General features: G+C 40.1%; 1 protein-coding gene across 9 annotated transcripts in view; it reads right to left on the bottom strand.

Annotated features, from left to right (window-relative positions):
• Nucleotides 1-26821, bottom strand: part of LOC132196786 (homeobox protein homothorax) — a 130923-nt gene that overhangs the window by 91119 nt on the left and 12983 nt on the right. For all 9 annotated transcript variants that reach the window (XM_059619653.1, XM_059619656.1, XM_059619658.1 and 6 more), the window contains exons 5-6: nucleotides 20436-20486; nucleotides 14320-14514 (exon numbers count right to left, since the gene is read on the bottom strand). In XM_059619653.1, coding sequence (XP_059475636.1) covers nucleotides 14320-14514; nucleotides 20436-20486 — 246 coding nt within the window. The remainder of the gene's footprint in view (nucleotides 1-14319; nucleotides 14515-20435; nucleotides 20487-26821) is intronic.

Raw genomic sequence — 26821 nt, 5'->3', positions numbered from 1 at the left:
GATGGTCGTGCCTGACCAGGTGCATGACTCATTTTTGTGCCATTTTACTCTCTCAGTCAGGCACTGCTGGCCTACTATTATTTATCAGCGAGGATCCTCCGCAGTGATTATTATCATTACGATAAATATGCTCCTCCTCCTCCTACTCCTTCTCAACTCGACTCGAGCTGCCTCTCATTTATTATTTTGTTCACTTTTTACCACTAAAGGGTCGTAAATCAAATGAGGATAAGTGAGTCTTTAACCTTCCTTAACAAAAAGAGCAGCCCACCCATAAACACACGAGTTTGCTGCTCGCGCACACGGCGGATATTATATTAAATTCGTCCCTTCCTTAATAATTACAGTAATTGCCTAGTTATCTTTACCAGTCCACCACTCTGTTTTTCACACCTCAAAAAAATCTTTAAAAACCTTGGGACTCTAAAAATAGTACTTAATACAACCCTTAAATTAGCTAAAAAATAATAATAAAGCTTTTATTTTTATATTGTTTAATATTTGTATTTTTTTACGTATTATTTTAGATCCAGAATGCTTCTTTTTAAAGTAATTTTGCGGAGAGTTGAAATTAACTCGGAACATATTTTTTTAGGGCAGTTTCAAAGTTAGATTAGCAAGTTGCATAACATGTTTCTAATTGAAAAATTTTACATGTTATTGAGGGAAATTCTTATTTGAATAACATTGATTCCATATCAAAATCACCACTTCCGGTGAAATTGGAAAAATGAAACAGATGGGAGGGAAAATTCACGCGGGACGAAGGGACGGTGGGGTGTCTAAAAAAGCGCTGCTCTTTTGGGGTCCATTCATCTGCAATCGCCTTAATTGCATCTGGGAGAGCGTGAGTGACAAGAGAGCGAGCAGCGCCGTTGAATTATACATAAATAATGATTGATACACGCGCGGGCGCCTCTCTCACGTTCTAGTACGAAAATTAGAATAATGAGAAAATACAATTATCGCGCGCGCCAGGGGGAGAACGAAGCCCCTGTGTATGTGTACGATCGGGGGTGGGCGCAAAATATTTTCTCCTTTATTTCTCTTTGATTCAATCATCTTATAAGTGCAGGCTGGTGGCGGCGTCGGTGCGGTGGAACACTTCAGAAAAATTAACTATGACACCCTAATGCATCTAATCGCGTTATATATCAGTCGGCGAGAGAGAGAAAGAGACTTCTGAAAATCCACCACACATACTGCGAGAAAACGAATGGCGTCACGATAGAGAGAGGCGGCAGCGTTTTAACCTAATTGAAATAGTGCTTGCTCGCCAGCTTTTATATCATATTGGACGGCGAGTTCCAGCCGCAGCACCTTTTCCGACGTGATGACCGAGCGAAACGCTATCGATTCACACTCCGCAATTAAAAATTCACGCCCAATTTGCGGCTGATATCGCGCGAGCCAAGCTCGGAGAGAAAAATACGAAGCGTGCGACTCATTTTTTTGCTAATTAATCAACCCGCAATTTTACATCTCGGCGTTTCAAGACCTTGAGATCGCTCGATCCAATAATATAAAATTTCATGGCCCGGACGGAAAACGATTTCAATTTTATCTGGCAGCAAAAGGGCACGGCCGGAATTATTATCACAGAGTGTAGTGAAATTTAAATTGCAGATCAGCCGGGGCTCTCTTTCTTTCTTCGCTGGTCCCGCTGCTGATAATGCTATAAATATATAAATGGTGAAAAGAAAGAGGAGCAGCTTGCCTCTGCCGCCGCCGCCGCTGCTGCTATTCAGGTCCACGCTCTAAAGGAGATACGGCCCATTACGTTGTACTGGGCTGATGATGCGAGCAGCCAAACTTTATATATTATACATATATATAAAAGATTGCTCGCTTAGGGGGAAATATCATCAGGGATGGGGCCGTCCACATTATACACACATAGAGTAGCTTTATCACATGGTAATCCGTCATAGTTTGACAGCAATACTGCTGCTGACGCTGAAAAGAAGAACTTTTATGTGCGCTAGCCCTTGTAATAAAAAGTTGAGAGTTGCTATCGTCGCGCCGATCGCGAGCAGAGTAAGCTGTGGCCCATGAATGAAATTATCCAGTGGCCAACTTTTGTTTTGGAAAAAAAATATATCTCAATTTTCGATTTGCTATTCCACGAGACATGGAAAAGTGCATTACTTGTTGGACATGTCGTTTTCGCTCCCTGGAGACGCGACGGGGTGCATCCTTCCTGGCTCTCTTGTACTTTTTTCTTGTTCCAGCCATACTTGACCTCACAAGCTCAAAAATTCAACACACTTCACATGAAATTTTGAACACAGAAGCACACGGCCATAAAAGAACAGGAGCAGAGCCCGTGGAAAATAATAATAGTAATGCGCCCCAGACCATTCTCTAACAAGGGAAATATTTTCACGGCTCCACAATGGAAAGAAAGAAATTCAGCTCAGGTATGCCTGCCTGCATGTGGGAAAAGCTTCTGTTGGGGCCATAAAACGTCGCCCACCATAAAGGGCTGGGGAATTCTTTCTCTCTTCGCTAGTCTGAAATTTCAGTGGTCATTTTCAAAATTAATTTTTTTTCGGTGCTTGAGGAAAAACTAGCGCACGGCGTGCGTATTAATTGGAGCCTCTTGAGTGATAAGGCGACAAGTTAATGCCGAGATAATTTGACATTCTGACACGAAACGATGCTTGTCAACACTTTCAGCAACAATATTCTCAAGTAGGCAGACTGTAATGTGCGCGACTGACTGGCAATATCTGCTTGCGAAAGATTTGAGCACGCGATAAGATTTCGGCGCTTACAGATTGTTTGAGGAGAATTTTTTTGATTGCCTTAATAATTCGATAAGGCCGCGAAGCAATAAGTAAACATGACATGGCCAGAGAATAATTTTCACACCTTCAACGGCGGGCCAGCGAGCGGCCTTTGGCGCGTGAGATTAGATTTACAGCTGCGGCTAATGGCCAGCATTTATGTCGTGCAGGGCACTTGTAATTTTATGGCCATAACTATTAGACAAAAAAATATAAAACATAGTCATCACGCCAGAGCTTTAACAAAATGGCCCATAACTATAAGGAGCAAAAAAAGCATCAATTTTGGTCACCAAAATTTAAAGTAAAGAAAATATAAAAATAAATTTTAATTTTATTTACTGATTTTTAGTATCTGTAAATTGAAATTGTTTACATTAAAAAATTTATATAATTATATTTTTATTTTTCTTTCAATAATGAAAATTCCAACAACAAAAAGTACGAATTAACTACATTTTTTCTTTGTAAAACACAATCAAAGAACAGATTTAAAAATTATATTTGTAAATTACATCACCTTCAATTAAAAGAGAAAATATCAAAGGAGATCTGAATCGAACTTGTATTAGGGGCAATACTTTGTCTTCTTGATAATATAAATTATTTTTACAATGTCAATGATTAATTAACTTTACATTAAGAGCAATAATGAATGCTTTAAAAAATTAAATTCAATTAAAAAATTATTATCAACTTTGTTAGGCAAAATCAGTCTCATTTTTCTAATCACTTTTATCAATGGATGCTGTCATATTGACGAAAACGGAACCCCCTGATACAAAAAACAGAACAAGAGGCGTATTTATGCAGGACAGAGATTTCGCGTCTGTGGCTGACGTTGCGAGTCGATCTCGCCGGAACTGGTAACTGGTTCGTTTCCCCAGAAATCACGGGGGGCAGCAATTATTATTGTTTTCTGCGGTGGCGAGAGAGGGGGCGGCACGTGTCTCGCGGGTTGCATGTGCCAATAGCAGAAATTATTATTAAGAGGGTCATAATCTTGTGTGTGTGTCGCACGCCAAACGCAGCAGCAAGAATTTTTGTTTGCTTGCAGCACATACAAAAGTCTGTATGGACGTATGATTACATCAACCGGGCATGCAGGGGGTTGATTTTGGCGGCGCACACACAATTAAACAGGCGAAGGCAGCAGAGCGGATATTGTTCGGTTGTGCTTCTTGGGCCGCCGCAGCATTCACGCAGCGGAGGAAATGAATCGCCACACACAAAACGAAAGAATTCTCTGCTTGAACAATGAAATGCCCTCGATTCGGAGAGCAAGGGTGGAGGGAGAGCGGGGGAGAAATTAAAAAATCGAGCATGGGGGGCTATACGGCGAGTGAATGTGTGTGTATGGTCGTATGAAATTATAAATAAAAGCGCGCGGACCGTGCAGCGGAGAGAGAAAACATCATCCCTGTCACACGCAGATGTTCTCAATTTAGATTAGAATTGTTCCTTTCCATACACACACTCGCATAATAGCCCCTGTAACTACAAAGAGATTATTGCAGCGCGCACCAGTGAGAGAGCTCTGCGGTTTTTAAACAAAACAGCCTTTAGATGGGAACAACGCAGCACAAACTCGGTTGGTCTCCCCAACATTTTGGAAAAAAAACAAAAGAGAAAAAAGGGGCGCCACCGAAAATAATTTCCATTCTGCGCGAAATTCCATAAGAGGAATTTTTTTTTCAATTTTTTTCCATCTCCGGAAATGCAAATTCGAGCCAAGGGTTTCTCTCTGGAGCTTTAAATTTTTGCTGTTGTGCGATATATTGATTGTTGCTGTGCTCGGAGTCGCAGCAGCCAACGTCTGGGTCTGTGGCGCTATTTTGCGCCATTCTCACATAATATTCGTTCGGGCGCATGCAGGGAGCCGGCAGAGGTTTTATGTGAATGGTTCTTATCTTTTAGACAGCCAGGATAATTAAATTTGTCCGTGTGATTTATTGGCCGCTGCAGAATGGGCTGCCGAGCGCGTATTAAAGATACAGGGGGTAGAAAAAGTTATATAGCGAGTGGGTATAAGAAAAGGCACCCCTGATGCAATGTTGCGGAGCGCAGCTACTTTCTCCGCAGCTCTTATCCGGCAGCGAGCGCCCTTGATGCTGATAAATAGGTCCCAGCTGAAGGTATTGCCGGCGTGCATTACACCCTTATTGCCCCCAAAATCAATAATCACTGCACTATTGCGAGAGAGCGCCCCGGCGGAAACGCCGCCGAGAGCTGACAGAGAGTTGAACCAATCTGGCTTTGTTATGGAAAATTGTCACGAACTGCGGATTATTTACTTTAAAACTATAATAACGATAAGTACTTTATTTCAAATAAAAGTGAAAAGTCAACGGATTTAAATAATACTTTTACTCTCAAAGTGATTTCTAAAAATATCAATTCATTCATTATTCATAAAGGCTGATTTGAAAAATATTTTTACTGCAAACTTTTGATAAAGAAATTCTTGAAGTTTTTATTTAAATTGTTTTTTTTTCATCTTCCAGATAAATAAAATGCGAGGATAAAAGAAATTGAGAAAAACTCCATTTATCAAAAATGGTAATTTCATAGCAAAATTAATTCACCCAGAACTTTTTTTATATTTTCCGTCCTCAACAGGAGGGTGGCGCTACTTTCCGAAATGAAAATTTCACCGCGCGTAAAATGACTTGTTTTACGAGCGCACTCTTGGCACGGAACGATAATTCCGGAGCCGCTTGATGCCCCTGTGATTGCGACGATGATGGGGGTGGCTTTTTCCCGATGCTCTCTCTCGCTCGTGGGAGACTTTGATGCGGACGGGTGCTTTGAATACATCAAGCGCGCGCCAAAGAGAAAGAGGGATGCACCGCAAAACAAAAAACCGACGGCGGCGGCGGCACAGAAACCCGACACCATCGAGCGCTTATCAGTTGGCGGTTTTATAAATGTACGCATGCAGCAGGGCGTCAAAATTAACATAAAGCATCGCCGCTCGCTGGCAGAAAGATATTAAATATCGCGGTCCATCTGGTGGCACTGGCGCAAAGGAGGGCGCACAGATCTCGCGCGCCGTCGTCATGGCAACGCAGAGTCAAAGGGGTGGCGCGAGCGCGGCAGGGTTTTAAGCATGAGAGCGTACAAAGGTGAAAGGTCGGCTCCCCGGAGACCAAAACTCTTCTCGCCCATCTCTTCGCTCTGGCAAGAGAGAAGAAAATCACCGTCCATGTCGCAAGCAAGAAACTTTCCGCTCCGTCCCGCTTTTATCCGGGAGATTGGGGCGAATTTAAGACTTCGCCAGCGAGTGCGCGCCCGGCCCCGCCTTTTACTCTTTTTTCTTCCTCTCTCTTTCTTTGATAGCACTCACGGATTGAGTGAAGAGTTTGCCGGGACCATACACAGGGGGTGAGCCGCGCAGTATTTCATTTTAATGGTCCTCCTCCGGCTTCGAGATTCCATTACTCAGCCACTGCGAAAGTTGCCGTTTCGCCCCCAAAACTTATCTCGAGCTCAAGCGCGCCCCCGCCTCTGCGAAATTTTCAACTTGCTCACATAATTTTATATAATTTTGCCACCTCTCGGGGGTGCATAAATGGTACTGTAGCTAGAGAGAAAGAAAAGAGACTTGGCTGGCTGCATTTCAGAGGAATGTAATTGCGCGAGCAAAAAAGTTTTCCTCCACCGCGCCAGCAAAGAGAAGCTATTCGCCGCCTCTCTCTCGCTGCTGCTGCTGCTGGGTGTTCTAATTAAGCAGCAAAATCCCATTAAAAGATTGCCGCGCTGCTATTTTAGCCGCCTGCTCCGCTCCCCATTCCATTTTGATGTTTTCCAGGGCTTAGATTGCTTGATGGCGTTGCACAGAGCCTTTATATAGAAAGGCTCCCGCTGATGTGAATTTTTTCGCCTCCGATTGGCAAAAAGAAAGAATTTCGTTCACTTTCCTTTTATATATACGTTTTTTTTCTCTGGCTCACTTTAAGGAGTGATATATTACACGGGGTTGTGTATTTATTTCCCAACGTTGATCACGGGGGAGATATAAATGCGAGCGAGCGAGGCTGTCTTAGAGTCTTTTTAGCACGTAATTATGCGGAAATGTATGCGCGGCTGCCGAGTCGCGCGCTCGCTCGGACTAAAAATAAATTTATGTACGTGCACCCAAATTGAATGAGTCGGAAAAAGACGCGCCGAGCCATCATCACTCATATTCGCACCTCCACCGCTGAATGGCTCCATTAATCCACTCCCTCTCCGTTTTTCTCCGTTTTCGGCAGGAAAAATCCTGCTGTGTAATTAAAATTCACCTGGGCGCATCCGAGGGTCATTTTCTTTCGCATGCAGGCGCTGCGTGAGTCGCGCAATTACTCTTTATGGAGCCGAGGGGAGCACTAGTAGCCAGTTTCGCACGGGTGCCGCACTTTCGTGCTCATTTACCTTGCTTTAATGCTGTTAAGAAAGTCATAACGGAAGGGACCTGCCGAGAAAACGGACCCGTACTGGGCCATTACGCCGCCGTCAAATTAGACTTTCCTGACCGAAATAGGCCCGCCGGAAAAAAAGTAAATTCCCCTTTTATATGAGAGAAAGAGAAAGAGAGCGTTTTACAAGCTATTTTACGCCAATAAAAATGATAATACGCACCATAAAAGTAAAGAGAGATTTCCCAAGCAACACTCCGAGGGCTATGTGCAATTTCCTCTCTCTTCGAAAATAGCATGCACGTCGGCAGGCTCGATTAAATTCTCTTTTCCTTTCCGTGGATTCCCACTCCTGAGCAATATTTTTGATATGATCGCGCGCGCCACGTCCATTATATTATCCCAATGGCTCTATTACACACACACCCATATACAAGGGGGCGTTTATTTTATTCATGCACACTGGGATTTCATCATTATCATCATCGCCACCACGTGTGTAATCGTTCCATTGCTGGGGAAAAAAATAACACACGCAGCCGTGCTGGTGGATGTGTACGCCACATGTAGCAGTGTTAAAATTCGGTGGCCATGTGTTTGGAATCTCACCCCAGCAGCACCACGGCCCGGCGGAGAGGCAAAGTGTAAATTTAGATGAGTTTCTCTCTCTCTCGCGCGCGCGGGGACACCCGCATTGCCCCTAATTTCAAACCTCCTGAAATATTTCAAAAATTATTTGCCCTAAAATTTTTCTCCCAAAATATTTTGTCCAAAATTATTTTTTCATTTCCCATAAAATTCATTTGTCCTTAATGATTCCCCCGATCTTTCGAGATCACTCACCAGATAAAAATAAATTTAAAAAAAAAGGGATGAATAGAAAAGAAATTGAAATAACTTTAAATCAAAAAGTCATTTACTTATTCTAGGCGATTTTAAGGAAGGTTTGGAAGGCTTGGGTCTCAAAAATCTTAAAATAATGAAATTCTCATCAATATATTTTTAAAAAATTTTTTTTTCTCAGATAATTGTTAGTGTGCGTGTGTTTTTTTCTGTTCTATTTTTTGCTGTGCATTTGAGTATTAAAAAATTATAAAGCTTGTTTAAGATAGGCAAAATAGTGTTTAGCCTCTTTTCCGATGAAAGATGAAATGCTCGGTTTTTATTTACTTTTCCCGTGAATAATTAGTTTTTAGACTTTCGACACTTGTGTTTTTCCCCATCGATGAAGGTAAAAAAAATTACCGTTCATTATAAGGTAACTAGAGATGATGAGAAAGATCAGTCTAAGATTTTTTTTTTTACTTTTATGGTAATTTTTTTCAACATTTATTTTTAGGGCATTTGTTTTTAGGCCCAATGAAGATGTTGGTTTTAGGACAAATGAATTTAGGGGCAATAACGGCGACTCACTCTGTAGCTCTCGCTGCTCCTCGCACTCGTGCAGCGCGGCAGTGAAAAAACAACGCCATACGCGCCGCTGCACCCTACACCCAAATCTAAGTTTAGAAAAATTGTGAAGAAGCTCACTTTTGACGGAGTGCTCTGGCGTGTGAACGGAAACGGGCATCACACAGCCGAAAGGGAGAAAAGGGATCGACTTCTCATCTGCAGTGATCATTATTACAACGAGCTGGAGAGTCGTCCCGCCCGCCACCAGGGAGGAATTATATGTGCACGCGAGATTGGAAACAGAAAACAGAAGCAGTGCACGAGACAGACTTAATGGGGACCGCAACGATTATTCCGACTTTGAGAATAAGAGGGATGGTTTGTTTATAAATAGCGGAAATCGATAGATGTGCACAAATAAAACCAGATTTCAATATTTATCCTCAATCATATGATGATGTCAATGATTTCTCCTCAAAAATTCCTCATTGTAAAAAAATAATTGTATTAATAATTATTATTATTTTAATGCCAAGGAAATGTTCATTTAAATTTATTTCATTCAATCTGTACTTCATCTGGTGTTCAGTATAAAATAATATAATATTTAATATTATAGCCTTAATAGAAATCAGGTTTTATTTGTCCCCCTTAAGAAAATCAAAAAATTAATTTAACTAGCAAAATTAAATAATTATAAAAATTAAGAAAATATACATTAACTGTTTTTCTTAGTTTAAATATTTTAGATAATTATGTATGTATAAAAATAAACTATTAAAAACCAGTTATACATTTATAAAAAAAATTGAGTATATAATCCCAATTGGTTTTGGAGCGTTTGGGGCGCAATTACAGCAAACAGATTGCATAACTGACAGGGGCACAAGGAGGCTTGAAGGATCGCGGTGCCGCTGGTGTTCGTCGTGGCGTGAATCGAAATTTGAGCGCGTGCCAAGCGCAGCCCCAAAACATTGCGCCATCGCTCTTCTCTCGCTCAAAAACGCAAGTGGCAGGCAAGTGACCATTTCGGGGGCCGGGGTTGAGTTCGAGCGGTGGGGCTCGGAGTGAATTGCAATTATTTGCATTCCGCGTCGTCGGCACTCGGGCCAATTTGCGCGGCATGCGCGCTCATTAGCGCGGCCACGAGGGCGGCCGACGACGGATTGGGTGCCGACGGGGTCGACAGCGGCCGTCATCTTTTTGTCGGCGCGAATTACCGCCGTTTTTATAAATAATTAAGGAGCGCAGAAGAAGAAGTAGAAGAGAAGGACGCTCGGAGAGCGACGACGCTGCTTGCTGCCGGGTCGTTATTTTGTGGTTATTCTGGCAGCGGTGACACTATTTTTGACTGGTGGTGGCAAAAGAACGCTAAAGCTGCCAAGAGAAAGAAATAAGAGAGCGGCCAGAGTTTTAGTGCGAGAGGAATGGGATGTTTTGGGATATAGAGACGACGCGAGTGATACCAACAAGAAAAAATACGAATATTTTCTCGCGGCAGCGCAGCCCTCGCTCGGGCCCCGAGTGCCGTGTTGCCCTGGCTCTCTCACTCACTAAACAGCCGAGCAAAAAGGGCGCCTAATGGCCCCGACTGGTATTTTAATGCACGGGCCGACCAACAGGTGCAATTGAAACTGGCTCTCTCTATTTTTATCCAGCCGATATATACGTGAGCGGCGGGAAATTCGATCCCGCCGTCAACTAGTCGCATGCAGCATATAGAGGGCCCGCATCTTTGAAGTGACAACTCCGCCACACCTGACCTGTCTATATTTCGGATTCAGCGCCGAGGGCTGTTCTTGATCTCATTCACGCCGCCGCCATGTTTATTATCTATCTATCTCTATAGCCGTATATACGCGTCCTTCTATCTGACTGAGAGAGTTTGCTGTTTGCGAGCGAGAGTGCGTGATGGATCAAATGACGCCCACCCACGCAATCGCTCGGACAGTGTTTTACGCCTCTCCGCCCGACCGCTACAGAGCTGCTGACCGAACGCATTTTTTATGGCTGACCTCGGGCCGATCTGCAGTAGTTGCTGCCCGAGACGATACAAATTGGAGGGGCCGAATAAAGATAGATACAGAGAAACAGAAAAAAAGCTAGAGGGTAGGATATCTGTACTACTTTTCATCAAAATAAATTCAATAATAATTAAAAAAAGATTTCATTTAAGCCACAAATAATTTAAAAATCAGATGAGTTCATTATACAAAAAATAGCATTTATCTACTTATTCATACTTATAAATTGATATCATTTAAATAAAAAACCTTAAATTTACCATTTTTTTTTTATTAAAATAATTTTATATCAAATTCCCTATTTTGAATTATTAATAATTTTCAGAGAAAAATCAAATGCGTTAAAACTTTACTATTGTACACAGGTGTGCAAACGGGTTAAAAATGATTGAGTGGCCAAAAAAGTCTAAATCTTGCCGCCATGTTATTTTTCCTTATTTGTCACTGATTGGAGCGTGTAAGCTGTTTAATCATCGCTCATGCAGATCAGCTCTCCAGAATAGACACTTGACGCGATTGTAACACAATGAATTTTGGTACTTTGACACGGCACAATCAATCATGCAGACATCAACACTCGCACAAGGCGGCGGTGGCGGCGCACCACGCATAGCATTTTTACCTAGCCTGGTGATAATTTAATCTTCTCCGCGGCGGCTTTATCAGTTAATCCGCTGGGCTTTATCTTCCAAAATAGTCCTCACGCGTTAAGTGGGCGACTTTTTACAGCGTTTGAGCTGAACTATTATTTTACGACGGGTACGTATAGACGACTGCTGACGTAGAAATTGAGCAGTTTAAATTTTTAAATGAAAAAAAAATCCTCAAATGGGCTTATTCCTTTTTCACCTCGTCATGTTATAGTTGCACGTATATATGCTGTATAAATTTTATAATTGAAGACGCAGCCGAGTATATATGAGAGGGAATTTGAGAGAGTTTCGCTAGCTCAGCACAACTTATATATATGTGTGTATTTCTCGGACGGTGGAAAAGAACATTTTTTATATAATTGAGGCGAGCACGCCAGCCAGCAGTAAATGGAGGAGCTATAGGGTTTTTGAAAACCTTGAAGTACCTCGTCAGAAGTACACTCCTGGTGCTGTTGTGTTTTTTATGTAATGATAAATAACAATGGTATATAGAAAAACAGCCCGCGGGCCCGCGTTATTGTTGAGCACTGCAGGTTTCTCAGCGTGATACAAAGCAACATCATCTTCTCGGCCTTAGCATCTTCATACCAGCTCTTTTTGATGATTGGAATTTTTCGGGCTTTTGTTTTGTCTGGTTAGCTTCCCTGCAGGAGATTCGTCTCCGCGCCAGCCATCCGCGCGCGGTGAAAAAAAATAGACTGTGCAGGATGAAAAGAGAGAGGAAAAATAAAACCTCGGCAATCAGGTGGGTCTACGAAAATTCAATCCGAATTTCAGAAAATGCCAAATTTTAAAATGTATGGCTTTGGCGTTGAAAGGAGGAATATAATAAAATTACGGCTGGCTCCGATGCGGCTGATGATTCAAACAATGGGCATCGCAGTCGGAATGTTTTTTATTGCGGCGCGATGAGTTATTGCACGGCCGATTCATCTTGTTTTATTTCATCATCTGGCTGCGTGTATTGCCAATATTGGCGTCTAGCGGGCGCCAAATAACATTACATCCGCAGACAAATAAATGCTCACGGCGAGTACGTAGACAAAATAATAATAATTTAATTACACGCCCCGAAGCCGCTCGAATTATTTTTTCTTCTTTCACTCCGGTCGAAACAATTACAAGAGAAATTTCGGCAATTACCGCGTGCGAGAGCTGATGGAAATCCACTCCAGCATTCTAATCAGCTAAGGTGAACTTCTCGTCTCGAGGAGAGAGAGAGGCGTGCGCGCAGAAAATGAGGCGGATTTTCAATTTAAATTCCCCTCGCCGACGTGTGAGGGAATTAATTTCGGCGTTGAATTCGCATTTTAATGTGTATTTCTCACTTTGTTACCAAATTGCAGGCGAGACGCGCAAGAGGGAATAATGGCAATAAAATTTCCTCTCTCTCTCTTTTTCGTATACACAAAACTCTGCTGGCGTTTGCAATATAAACCCAGGACGAGATAACAATAGGCGCTGCCTGAGTAAAAGAAGAGAAGAAGAGAGCAGCGCGAGGTGTTTTATATGGCGTCACTAATTTGACTTCACACTTATAGCTGCCATACCAATTTATATACGTGTGTAGAGACTTCCAGGAAGAGTGAGACTGCATCCGCCCAAGCAAAAAGGCCAGCTCGTAAAATGGCCAAAAAATAAATTCCTCTCATAGCTGGGCCGATTGTGCGGAGACGTGCGAAAACAAATTCAATTTCGTGCCGAGAGAAGAGGTGGTAAAAATAAAAATTAAATAGATCTCAATGGAGGTGGCGGAGGAGATTTTGGCTCCCATTCAGACAGACGCCCGTGCGAGGATTATTTATGGCAGGACCTGCGATCGCCCAATTATTGCTTTATGGAGCTGTCAATCAGCGAGAAAAACACAGACAGGACCGAAAAATGCATCGGCCGGGCGCGTCTGGAGCATTTTGCTACCTGCTGCCGCTTATTTTTTAATGATGCTGATGAGATACACAGACACACGGCGCACAGTAAACCATTTGTAAACATATTTTATGACCTTAAAGTGTAATAAAACTGGAAGGGTTTCATTTTATAGTCTGGTGGTATCATCGCCACCAGGAGATTATTATTTTAAAAGAGCATCCCGGGTGCGTGCTGGTGTTAAAAGAGAGGCCACTCGTTTTCGCTCCATTCTTTCCACCCTTAACCACACTTGCACCCCGCTTGGAGTAAAGCAAGTCGGAAAACAATAGCTTGATTTTGACTCTCGCCGGAATATTATCAAAAAAGTACTGGTTTCAAATTTTTTTTTAAATTATTCTTACAAAAATTTATAATGGATGCTGAGCTGGATTAAACTTTAGAAGGTTTAAAATTTTTCCAAAATTAAAAATGTACAAAAAATAATTAGCTTTAAATTCAAATCATCATGATCATGGTTTAAAATTTTTAGTAAAATTAAGATTTAAAATGAAATTTTGAATTTGCTTAAACTTTTAACACTGCAATTAAGAAAATTAAGGGAAGCAGCAACCCCTGCCTCATCTTCAGCACCGGCCAATTAAGGCGCCGCCGGGACAGGTAGCCTAATCTGTTTATGGCCGTGTTTGCTCTCGCTGGCACCAGGACTTGGAGGAGCAGACGCTGAGGCAGATAAAGTGTGGGAATGGAAACTCATTCGCAATTCCGCCACCGAGATAGATTTAATTGGCCGCCCGCGCTCATCTGCATTTAATATTTGGCCGTCAACCCGCCGAGCAGCAGTAATCACTTTTTCATTCTTCCCTCCTCAGAGCCAAGCAGCCAACAATTGAATTAAATTCGGCCCCATTATGCATTGTGCAAATGAAATAGAAATCCTATGCAAATAAAGTTAGCTAAATCTGTGTTAAAGCTTCCCGTGCCCGCCTGCCTGCCTTCCTAATATTACAAGTTGCAAGCAACGCCTTTTGCATACTAAACACCTCCGTCCCCGACCGCGTCTTCTTCCAACCCCCCTCGCTACTCTCTCGATCTGCCCATTATTCAGCCCAGGCACTTATCCCACGCCCACCCACACCTGAGTCTCGCTCCGCTTTTTCGGCAATTTATGGAATTATTGGTAAACGCAGGTACTCACCACATCAGGTGTGCTGGCCCCGTCGTGCGAGGTGGAGTCGGCGTTGCTGCGGGTGCCGTCGTTGCCGTTGGTCGAGCCGGTCAGGTCTGGCAGCGGCTTCGACGAATCTCTCTCGTCGATCACCAGGTCGATGGGCATTTTTCCCTTCAGACAGCTGATGTACCGGTGACAAAAGTTATCGCACAACTCGTGGACCTGGAAGAAAAATATCAAATCAATTAAATACATTTTGAAATGATTAATTATTTAAATAAAAATTTTACAGTCAACAATTGAATGCAAACAATTTATTTGACAAATAAACAACACTAATAATGCAGATAATAAAAATAAATAATAAATTATGTTGGAGATGAAAATTTTTATTAAAGTTTTTGTAATGAAAAATTGGAACCGAGCTCCTCGTCACACATTTAATGTTTTTCAATTTAAAAACTCCCAATTTTTTGCATAATTTTTTTCTGTTAGTTTTAATTGGAAACGAGAACCCCTATTTTTTTTAAGTACCAACAGACCCACAGGTCACCTTTTAGAATCAATTTTAATTTTTTTCTTCTTATTTTCCCTTTGCGACAAAGGTTTTAAAATTTTTTTTCTAAACCTGCATTTTTTTCTTTTCTTTTTGTATAATCCCATTATTTTGGAGGACCCTTTAAAGTCCATAGAGCAGATTTATTTTCCATCAATGTTTGTGTATCAACCCCGCACCCAGCAAAATAGCCCTTTTCACGACAAGAATGGAGAAATAATAAGGCTCACTCGGTGGCATCCGCGCCGTAAATAAATTGGAAAGCCACGCAGGCGAAAATCGATGCGCGCTCTGCCCTGGCTGCCGTTCTTGTTGTGTACGTTGTTGTTGCCGGCATTATTATTATTATTGCATCCCCGATGTTGTTATTTTTGCCGGCCGTAATGGAGGCAGGTAGAATAAGGAAAGATTAGGAGCTGGCTGGTGATGCTGCGAGAGCGGGGGGCTGCCTGCCTTTTTCGTAATAAAATACAAGACGGCATTATTTTTCCTTTAAAAAGTGACAGATATTGCTCTCCGGCAGCCACGATATTATTCCCCGTGTGCGCCTTTTATCCGTCCTTCCATCTCTGAAATCTCTGACCCTTCTCCCCCCATGCCATCTCCGCGAACGGTACATGCGAGCAAAGGCAAAACAAGCTTTCTCCATAGGCCGGGACGAATTTCCAAATTCCGGCCACCCTTGCTTGCTCGCTGCCTTTTTTCGCGTCGGGTGTATGAAATGACGATAACCGTGATTCGCTTGTCTCTCTCTCTTTCTTTGTCGTCGTCGCAGGCACAATAAAAATGTTTGGCATTCCGACGAGCACCCCATGCATGCCCGAATAATAACGTTAATCCAGCGGAGAGGAATAATGGCCGCGCCCCGTGTTCGAAACCGCATCGCGCCGAGCGAGAGACCCTTTCCGAAAACAACACACACACCCCGGTGGCAGGCGGGGGGATTACACGGGCCAGGCCGGAGCGCACAATTAGAAACCACCATGCGCACTCTTGTCAGCATGAACGCCCAATGATTAATTGTTTTAATCAAAATCTCGCTCGCTCCCTCTCATTTTGCGCCTGCATTCATGGCCGCCTGGTGCATGCGCCGCTCACTTTATATATATTCTCGCCATTTTTCTCTTTAATTGCAAAAAGACACACGCGCCCCCGTCCTTTTTAATTTGAATTCCTCCCCGCATTCCTCGGCAGGGGCGGAAATTTCCGATGGATCGGCTTCTTTGCATAATCGACCTACCGACGGCGCGACGACACGGCCAAAACAAACACACTTTATACTTTTCAGCCTGTGCACGCCTGGATAAATAATGACTGGTGTTGACATTTCGTAAACAAGAGATTTTTCCTCCGGCTCTGTATGGAATACGGGATCGTGCTCGCGATAATGATCGGTGACTTATTACGATTGGATTGAAAAATATTGTATATTTCTGACAACTGTTTGTTTATCGTAAAGAAGTTTGGGGTGCCTTTATGATTAATTACTTTATGATCATTAGGTGTGTTTTTGGCTACATGTAGAAATCCAAATTGATTTTTTCCCTAGAAAAATGTGCATATTTTAGACAAATTTCCGCATAGGGTCAAAGCAATTTTAGCTTTCCTTTCGTTCTAATAGGTCCTAGTGACTTATATTTAAAACAGCATTTCTAAAAAATTGTAAATTAAAAAAATTATAATTATAAACTTTGTTTTAGTCAAGTGTATATTTTTATTGTTATATATTTTTCAAATTTATTGATAATTTTATTATTATTAAAAATTTTTATTATTTAATAAATGATTAACAAACATTATTTCAAAATAAGTTGATTACTCCTGACTAATTTAAAAAAATCTATAGTTTGAGTATAGATTAAAATAATTATTTATTATTCAACGTGGGATATAAGATTGAGGTAAAATTATGGAAATTAAATTATATGGTATGGTTGCATAGTTTGAATCTCTAAATTGTAAGAAATACCGTGATGTCTGTAATTATTATTATAAATGGTTTTTTAAGTTATTGAAATTAATATCAAAAGAGTTATGCTGCTGCATTATGAGTTTTCCCGATATAAATTCATAAACTCATCGGATTGAAATATTCTAACAATGAATGTAGTTCTGAAACAATTTTTTTTAAATGAATTTACTTGAACTTTCATACTTTTCACATAATTTTGTACTTGTTCATATCATTGCCGCAAATCAGCATTATTTAATTTAAAATTCAGTAGTCCGCCATTTGTGAAAGCGTCTGGCACATGTTTGGAAGTTTTCAAATTGTTTTCTTTCCTAATTTGGAGATAAATGTGCGAGTGTGCGCACCGCATTATCTCCGTTTCGGTCGCGCTTGTGCTCACACACAGCATACATTATATGCGAATGATATGTACGTGTGTATTTTGCGTCCTGTACATAAACTCACTCATACTCACAACAATATATAACCGGTTAGGTCGCGGTTTGGCTCGCGGTGGGCGGAACATTGGGGAAAATAAAATATATATTAGAGAGAGAAAGAGAGGAGGTGGGTGGGTGGGGAATAATTGAGGCGGCCATGCCTGGGCCCGGTGTAAATGCATGCAACCCTGTGGCCATTCTTGAAAAATTCATATTTTAAAACGTAATAAAGCCTCTCCAGATCAAGCATAATAAAATCAAGGCGGAGGAGAAAAATTCTAATGAATATTTAAGGCAATATTCAAATTCGTCTTGTATGGGCATTTTTTTTTCCAGGTGTATTATAACCGTATGCAAGGAGATGCCACGCGCCCCTCGAGCGCTATGGAGCCCAAAATGGATGGAGCTGGAGGAAATTACAGAGTATGAGCGCGAGTGGAATGTCCATAATCATATGGTGCATCGTGGACCCGAAAGCGAGCGAGCGGCCTCTTGGATGGAGCTCCGATAATAAGCACCGGGTTCGCTCTCTTTGTGTGAGAAAAAACAGACTCGGGCGAATAATTCAACCGCACCGCCCACGTATAAAATCGTGAAAGATTAGGAAGATTAGAGAGCACCATTTTATAACAAAAAAGTTAAATCTCCATTTCAATAAAAATTTGCCATTTTTTTCCAAAAATTTTCAATATTATATTAAATACACAAATTAAAATTGACGTCACTTATTACACTTCTCACTTTGGACAATGGATGTGTTTTGACATTGGTGAGAAAGAATGGCGTGGAAGAAAAATGACTCAAAACAGGGAAAACGTGTTGATTATATGAGAGGTGGGAAAGAAAGCAAATAATTTAATGAGCGACAACAAAAGGTCGAGATGTGCACAGACACCTCGCGCCGAGGAAGAGCGAGCACCCCAATTATGCCGCTTTTGTGCGACCCAGGTGGAAAAAGCATCGCTCAGGCCCCGTGCGGTAATTACACCATTCCTGCGCGAGTACATTAAATTATCCACACGCGATTCTCTTTCGATCTTTTCACAAAGCGAGAGCGCGGCCAGACAGACTGACTGGCAAGAAAGAAAATCGCGTGTGAGGAATTTCCAGACTCTATTCCACTGTCACATGGGCTCGCCTTTCCACTTATCACCGGCTCCTTTGGTCAGAGCCGCCGACCGTACTTTTCATACATATTTATTCTTCCCTACACCCGATTGACCACTAGACCATATATTAAATGGCACCAGGGTCACCGATGAGATTTTTTTCCCATTTTTTTTTCGCTCTCTCGGCCTCGGATCAGGTGTTAGCGATATTGAATTATATAAAATGTATTCCGGCGGCGGCACGGACTTGATATGACGCGCCATATCTCACTCTGGTATTAATTAAAAAATTCGCCACATTGTATGAGGCGCCCGTGTCTAATTATTGAGGCTGCTCAGGTGGAAATTTGACATGGCAAATTAATTACGCCCGGTTTGGGGAAAATTGGAAGCGAGCAGAATAACCCAAAAGTTTAGACTCGGAATGCGTTCTCGCATTTGCATACTGGCTCGAAAGAATTTTTCTCTTAAGATTTAGTAAATGTCTCTTATATTCTTTTAGCATTTATACGTATGTGAGTGGAGAAGTATTATGTGTATGTATAAATAAAATTTGAGTATTTACTTTTAATCCCCTCTGTACCCAGTGCTGCTGGATTGGGCTGCCGAGGAATGCTCAAATGAGTAGGTACTTTTTACTTGCATTGTTGTCTAACTTAATTTTCTACAAGGCCCAACTTGCTCATTTTCTTGAATATTTCTTTTTTTAAAGTAATAAGAATCACAATTTAACACACGAATTTATGCTGCAGCAAAATTAATCTGATTGACATGATCCAAAACGTAAGTTCAATTATTTTTGAATTCTAAACTCTAATAAATTCAAACATTTGTACAGTTGATATTACAAAAAATATTTTAAATCTTGATTTACTGAGCTAAAATTCCACAAGTATGAAATAAAACAATTATTAAAATTTAAGAAAACAATAATAAAACATTATTTATATTTGGCTCAAAAAAATGAAGGTAACAACGAGAAAAAAAGTATAATTTTATAAACATTAAATTAAGTTGCATTTCTGTACTTATTTATAGATAAAATATATATATATATATATAGTTTTCAAATAAAAAGAAAAAATATGGATCATCCAAAGAAAAACCTTAGCTTTTCAAATGCATTCTACCTGGTTTTAATTTTCTTGTCTAATGTGAATTATTATTCAGCAGTCTTTCCTGGCAGAAAATTTCCGAGAGCGCCATTTTTCAACCTCCGAGCACACGGCCAGATTGCTTTTTGAATGACAATTTCCTTATTGAGCAAGAGCGAAGTGTAACCGACCCAAGGTTTTTCTTCCATTTACGTCCGCCGCCGGGATAAAAAATAACTAAGTACATTGCTATAAGCAGTTTGAAAAGCTGCCAAAACGTGAGAGCGGAAAATGACGAGAGATGCATGCATAGTGTATATACCAAGGAGTACACGTTCGGTGCATTAATGAATTGACGAGAGTGCATTTCGATGTCATCCGTGACACTTGAGACTGCACTTTCTGCCTGATTTATTAATAAATCTCTCCGCTAATGCATGCTGCATCTTCTCGCCGGCGTGGAAAGTGAAACGGCAGTTGTAGCCGTTTGAAGTCTCTATTTGCGCGTTGGAAAGCGACTCGAGCGACAACAGACCAGATGCACCGACTAATGACTAATTAATCAGAGCGGTAATTGCCAAGTATCTGGCGCGCAGGGGAGGATTTTTGGAATTTTTCTCGCACGCCAAGGGTCAGCCTGGGATGATTATTTATCCTGAGGGGCCGTTTCGCGGCCGAGATGGATGGTCAGGTGGTCGGCCGTGGGATGCTGCGTGCTGTGGAATGTGGCTTCACTTGCTTGCACCAAGTGTCCGTCCGCCTAGGAGGAGATGGTCACTTATCGCGGCGTGCCATCGCAGGAATTCCGAATTTAATCTCCCCAACCGCGCGCGATACACGATTATTTTATGCAAACAGGTCTCGGATTTTAAATATATATATAAAAAAGTATTCAAGAGGGTTGCAGTCGTAAATCATTTTCATCTCAATTCCAACAATTTAATCAGTTTCGGATAAAATAATTAAATAAAACGTTTTTATGGATTGTCTTACCTTTTCCAGCTCGAGCAAGTGAAACCGCAGCACTTGTATCGCTTGTACCATCTGAAACAGTGAAGACACAATTAATTACCTGTCCCTTCACGACTTAATAAATTAACCGTCAATTAATTAAAAGATTTGAGTTAATTAAAAGAAGCCTTGTTTGAGGAAACTGCATTCAAATTTAATTAAAATTTAGCCTAAACGATTGTTCTTGCGAGTGTGTTTAATTGAAATGCAGCCGGCTCGCATCTAGATTCTGCGTTAATGGATTCCTTATAGCCGCAACATCGACAGCATCTACAATTAATTCGTGAATAAAAATTCACCGCTCACTTCCTGTTTTGCTATTTTTACATAAGCAGCTACAACAACTTAATACCACGCACGCCACCACCTTTGCAAGAGAAAGAGAGAAGCGCTTGCTGGCCATTATATTTTTATTTGTACTATACATTTGCCGGGCGTCACTCGTCGATTCCCAGCAAGCAGCGTGAGCGCGGAATTACATAACTTCATTTATTTATTCATACCCATTGTTTCAACTCTCGCCGCCTTCCCCCACCTCGTCCATGTCACCTCCTCTAATTTGTGAATTAATTTTTCCACCGTGTCAAGTGCGAATTAAAAATGCAAATTATTTTCATCGATTAAAAATGTAATATGCATGAGGAAACTATAATAGTTAGAAAATTAACAGATTGCTTACAATTGTATAATTGCATCTAAGAATCAGATCTTGACTTCAGACAGAGAAAAATAGGGAAACTGAAGAATGTAGTTTGAAAGATGAGGATTTTGGAAGTAGGGAACGCTTTTATCTGCCCTGAGGCCTGAATAAGCCATCAAATATTTAATTTTATATTTATTTTCCTTTTAATTAATCATTGTTTTGTATTTTTTTTAATTTGATATTGGATTGAATGTATTTAAATCTAAAACATCAATTGCCTAAATACCATCATTGATTAATAATTTATATTATAATTAATTGCACCTTCCATGAAGTGCAAATTTATATTTTTATAAATCAGGTTAATTCTAACAGTATGTATTATATCAAAAATAGTTCTGATTTCTGTAGACGGCAGAGAGTAATAAAAAAAAACGTTTAAATTGATTTAGATTTTTAAATAAATGCACGAAATTAAAATAATATAAATATATACATAATCTATTTATAATTTAATGCATTATAATACAGTTGTTAATTTAATTTTGAATTGTTTTTTAGTGCTATTTATACCCTTAACCAAGTGCAGTGTAGGCAAATTTCCTTCACTTGTTTATCGATTGGCCGAATGATAACGCACGTCGATCGGTTGGGGTGATGAGTTGCCATCAGTTCTCTGCCAGTTTGCGCATTTCAGGCCCCATTAAAATGGCGTTCGAACCGTTCCAGCCGGCGAACGCACATCCTATCACGCCGAGCACTGAAGGGTTCATCATTTATCAGTATGTGTGCGTACGTTTATAATATGCGTGCACGCGGCCAGTCAGCCCTGTACATACGTTGGCCGGATCCAACTTTAAGGGTGTTCGTGTCAAGTCATACAGCAGCTAGAGCAGGAGGAGGAGGAGCCGCTTATCTGGCATTTCCCAGGCAACGCAAATATCGGTATGTCAACACGGTCCTTATCAAGGGTGGCCAGAGGAGCTGTGACTAAGTCACCTCTCTCTCTTGCGCTCGCACACATGTGTGCAACACACCCGAGCCAAGAGCAGGACGGACGGGTGGCTGCTGTGCGCCCCCTCGCACCCCCGACCCTGATGGCTGCCGGCAGCTGTGGGTCCTTTTCCTTCGCCAACACCACTTCCTCCCGGGTTGCGCAAACAAAGCAGTGTCAACGGACTTGTGCGGAAATTTTGAAAATTTCGTCATTAAAAAAAAAATTGTCTCAAAAAATATTTTAAAAAGCATCCTGTGATGTTAACATAATTCATGGCACTTCTTTAAAATCATTATTTCACACATCACAATACAAAAGCAAAATCAAATTCATTGAAGAATTTAAGCATTTTGTGTCAAATGATATTTAATCTATAATTGAATTCACGTTCAAGAGATTTAAAAATAATAACAATTAGTGCTTCTGAAAATAAAATGCTGACTTAAAAAAATATTATAATTCGATTGATTTTAATTTTATTTAAAAAAAAGGTTAATTTCTAATTATATTTTGCAATTAAAAAAAAAATCTTCCTATTTGTAAAAAAAAGTTAAATCAATTATTATGTAAGAAAGCATAAACTGACCAATTTAAAAGGCGTTACGAGGTGTAAGTCAACACAAGATTTTTCAACACTTCCGAAAATTGCCCCGTGCAACAGCGTAATTGCGTTTACAATTTGCCGCAATTACGTTTTGTACGTTGTACTCACTCGAATAGAAAATAAATGTAATTGTGAGCTCGGCATGCACAGACACACTTACGCACGCAGTTCAAAGCGGCGCGGGCTTATTATTAAAAATCCGCGGAAAACTCCAGGGTCAAACGTGCTGAAAATAGCTGCGCGGCTCGCCACTTTTTGAATATTAATCATTTCCCTTGAAAGTGGGCATTTTTTTGGCTCGTCGACGAGAAATATAAGAAAAATGCAAATATGTATTAAAAACCGAGGCGATTTTTCTCCCATTTGGAATAGCCGAAAGAGCCGCTTTTTAATGCACGGATAATAGACGTGTATAGGAAGAATAAAGGGAAAAACTGCTCAAGAGGGAATATTAAACAGCAGGCCGAGAGAAAAGGAACCGTCGGCGAGGCGGCTGCATCTTATTGGTGTATTTATTCACATCATCAGCATGCAAAGAAGAGTAAAATATAAATCCCGCGCCGATAGCCCCTCTCCCTATGCTCGCTGCGTGGCTGGCTTTGCTTTTTATTCTCGCTCGCACACACAGTCGACCGCACTTATATAAATATATTTACACACACACACGTATATATATTCTAAAATACTGTTGTCTCGGGAAATAAATAAGCGGCGAGAAGGGAGATAATCATGCAACTCACGAAAATTATAAGCAATTTAAGGACTACAAGACGGCCTTTTCATGCGCGTAATGCAGACTTTCGAGTTTGTGTGAATAATGGAAATTATATTTGAGAAGAGCGGTCGGCTTTCAAGGCGTTCGAGTCGTGTTCATTCCCAATAAAATCAACATAATGGCCGCCGAAATTACTACATCTCCCTGTGTGTGTGCAGCTCTTTCTTTCTAGCTAGGCGGGCAGGAAGAAATCGTAAAAAGTTACGACCCCTTATGTTTTATTTTTCTATTTCCCTTTGCTTACGTAGTTTAAGAGTGCATTAATGAACTGGAATTAAGATTTTTAATCATGCTGCCCGGTGACTTATTTATTGTTACGATGCTCTCGGATGACGTGATAGCGACGCGTTAAGAACACCAAATAAAATAATTTATATCAAATTAATGATACCGTCACGCTCGCCAACTAAATTTTATTATGGTTTGAATGCCCATGCCAAAAGTGTCCCTTGCTATTTTATTATTATTATTTTTTATGATTAAAATCAGATAAAAATGTATCAATTGGTCAGGTGATTTTAGCAACAATTTTTTTTCCAAATTCAATTTATTGTGTACTCAAAAATATCAGATATTTATGTTTTAATTACCACTAAATTTTCTAATCCCAGGTAAAATTGTACATAAATCTCGATTACATATTTAGAAATTTAAAAAAAGGATTAAGCTAGGCCCCAGTAAAAAAATTTCCGCTAAAAAATATATGAAGAACATCAAAAAGGGAAATTTATTGTTTGAACTATAATAAAAAAAAATAAATATTAATATTAAATGAAAATTCTATTCATTGCAAAATTATTCTCATTTATTATAATAAAAATATTAATTTTTTGAGTCGTAAAAAAATTAATTTCACACACTTTCTGGTGCGTAGGTCAATGAGTTATGCGGACAAAGGTATATTTACAGAGCAGTAAAGCGGCAGGTAAGCTCTGCAATAAATCAACCACGTGGTCGGTGCAAAGGTGCTAAAAATAACCCTATTAAGTCAAAACATCTCGCGCATCGCGATATATACAATTCCCATATGACTTCTCACAATGGTATTAATTTCTTTCTGCAGTCGGCCATATAATATTCTCCGTGGAGATTTATCATCTCTACACACATACAGTATTAAAACAGCCGCAGCATCTCTGACAGACAAAAGCTACGCGGCAGTACTTAGGTATAAATATATAAATTGATGGGAAGAGCAGGCGGGTTGAAAGTGAAACCTGCACGTATTACTGAACGTCTCCGATTCGCGTATTATCATATTGTATGTATTTAAGAAGAGAGAAAAGAAAAGTCTCGCTGGGGATTTGCATGCGCATGCCTCTCTCGGTATTAATTTATATTACATCGAAGGGACACCGTGGGTGGTCCCGCGTCGTTATTGTACGTTTGTGTGTGTCCGTGTGTTATTATTACGATTATCATTACGACGGGGCGCGCGTTTTTTTTCGCCGCCGCGTGTGTGCACGTAAACAATCACGCAATCGTCGCCCAAACATTACGATTGTGTGTCTCATTGAAGGTCTCGCCCGGTGCTGTGCGCGCGTAATAACTCAATAAAGGCCAATAATGTGTTTAAGGTGCACGAGTTGGCATTGGGGTGCGTGGGCGTGGCCGCCAAAAGAACGGTGATTTATTCGCCAACGGCCGGTTCTCCGCGTGTTTAATTACGCTGGAGTGACCGTAAATCACCGATTGCAAAGTAAATCAATTGTGAAAAGAAATGATGGAAGGGAAAAATATTACATTTTGGGAAAGGCGCTGGAGAGGGGAGGGGTGTGAATTTGCAAAAATTTATTTAAATTTTACTTAACAGTTTTTGATACAATATAAATAATTTATTGCTTTATAATGCTTCAAAAAAATTTTTTTTGCTTATAATTGGCAAAGGTTAATTAGAAAAATATATATTTAATATCATTGTTATATATCTACGTTTAAATTATTAATTTTTTTTTTTTAATTTAAGCAACGAGTAATATAAACTTTTAATGCATTATCTAGGATTTTCTTATTTTTATGTTACTAAACTAACTGAAATGAAATTTAAGAACTACATACTTAATAATTATTATTAACTTCAATTATGAAATCATTAAATTTGTTCAATTACTCAGAGACCAGCACATTATTAAGGCTAGTAACTAAAAAGTATTTATCTTAAACATTCTTTAATACTAACGGAAGTTAATTTTATAATAAATTATAATAATAACTTCATTTTTCAATTAAACATCATTGAAGGAGCTGTTACTCCCTCGTTGCTGCAAATTAAGTAGGTGAAAACCGTGGTGCACCATAATATTCACACAGCGGTGCGAATCGCACACCTCTTTAAAAAGCAGGCGGAGATGATTTCGGTTGTTGTTGTTGTGGGATTATTATTAAAATAATGGCATGATGATAGTGATTTGAGTGAATGAGAGAAGTGCAATAAATCATCCGACGAGCAGGCGGCTTGGCATTCCGACCGTCCGTAATTCTCTCAGCTCTGTGGTAATAATATTGACCGTCATCATCATCAAAATGCCCTATAAACACTCTTTTATGCTTCACTTTTGCGCCAACAGCTGGGAAATTACTCTCGAGTGGTGTGGCCTGGTGCTGTAGCGCCATCAGCATATTACATAAGGGCAATCAAAGAAAAAGCGAGCATAAACGGCGCTATTTATACTTGTCTCTTTGACCTGCTGATCTTATTCCAAGGGGACGTTTCCGCCTGTGGCAGGAGATAAAAAAATTGAGCCTGCAGTGATTTAAAAAGAAAAAAAAAATTATAATAAAAATGAAAAAAATCTCAACAATCTCATTATCAATTGTAACTTCTTCTCAAATAAATAAACTTTATTTTTTAAAAAAAAAATTAAAGTTATGCATTTTAATCAATGTGAACTGACTATTGACTTCCTCTTAAAAAATTGAGAGATCACGGGTTCAAACCTCTTGTGAGTTGAACTTTTTAGACATATTTAAAATCTAATGGCAGAAATTTTGCTGAATCAAATTAGGAAAATTATCTATGTGGAATTATCAAAAATTTACTTAATAATATTAGAAATTTATAAATTGACATTTTCTAAAATCGAAACCGTTATTATTTATATTAATATTTTTTTTTCACTCAAGCTTGCTGCCAGAAAACAAAACCAGAAGGCGCCTGATTGATTCATTCGAGCCTGCTGCTGCTTGAGCGCCTAATATTTGTCAAGGTGCTGCCGAGAGTGTGCCGCGTATCATTTATCATCTCTCACTTGAGATGAATGTGTGTTTCTCTCTTTTTAAATAAAGATTGACTTAGGTAAATACTTGCGGAGAGTGTCAGACAAGCCAAACAATCGGTCATGCTGAGCGC

The sequence above is a fragment of the Neocloeon triangulifer genome, unplaced genomic scaffold (assembly GCF_031216515.1).
Source record: "Neocloeon triangulifer isolate White Clay Creek 2 clone unplaced genomic scaffold, ASM3121651v1 ptg000012l, whole genome shotgun sequence".
Classification (NCBI taxonomy): domain Eukaryota; kingdom Metazoa; phylum Arthropoda; class Insecta; order Ephemeroptera; family Baetidae; genus Neocloeon; species Neocloeon triangulifer.
The sequence above is the reverse complement of the archived record's forward strand: the minus strand, read 5'-3'. Positions and strand labels throughout refer to the sequence as shown.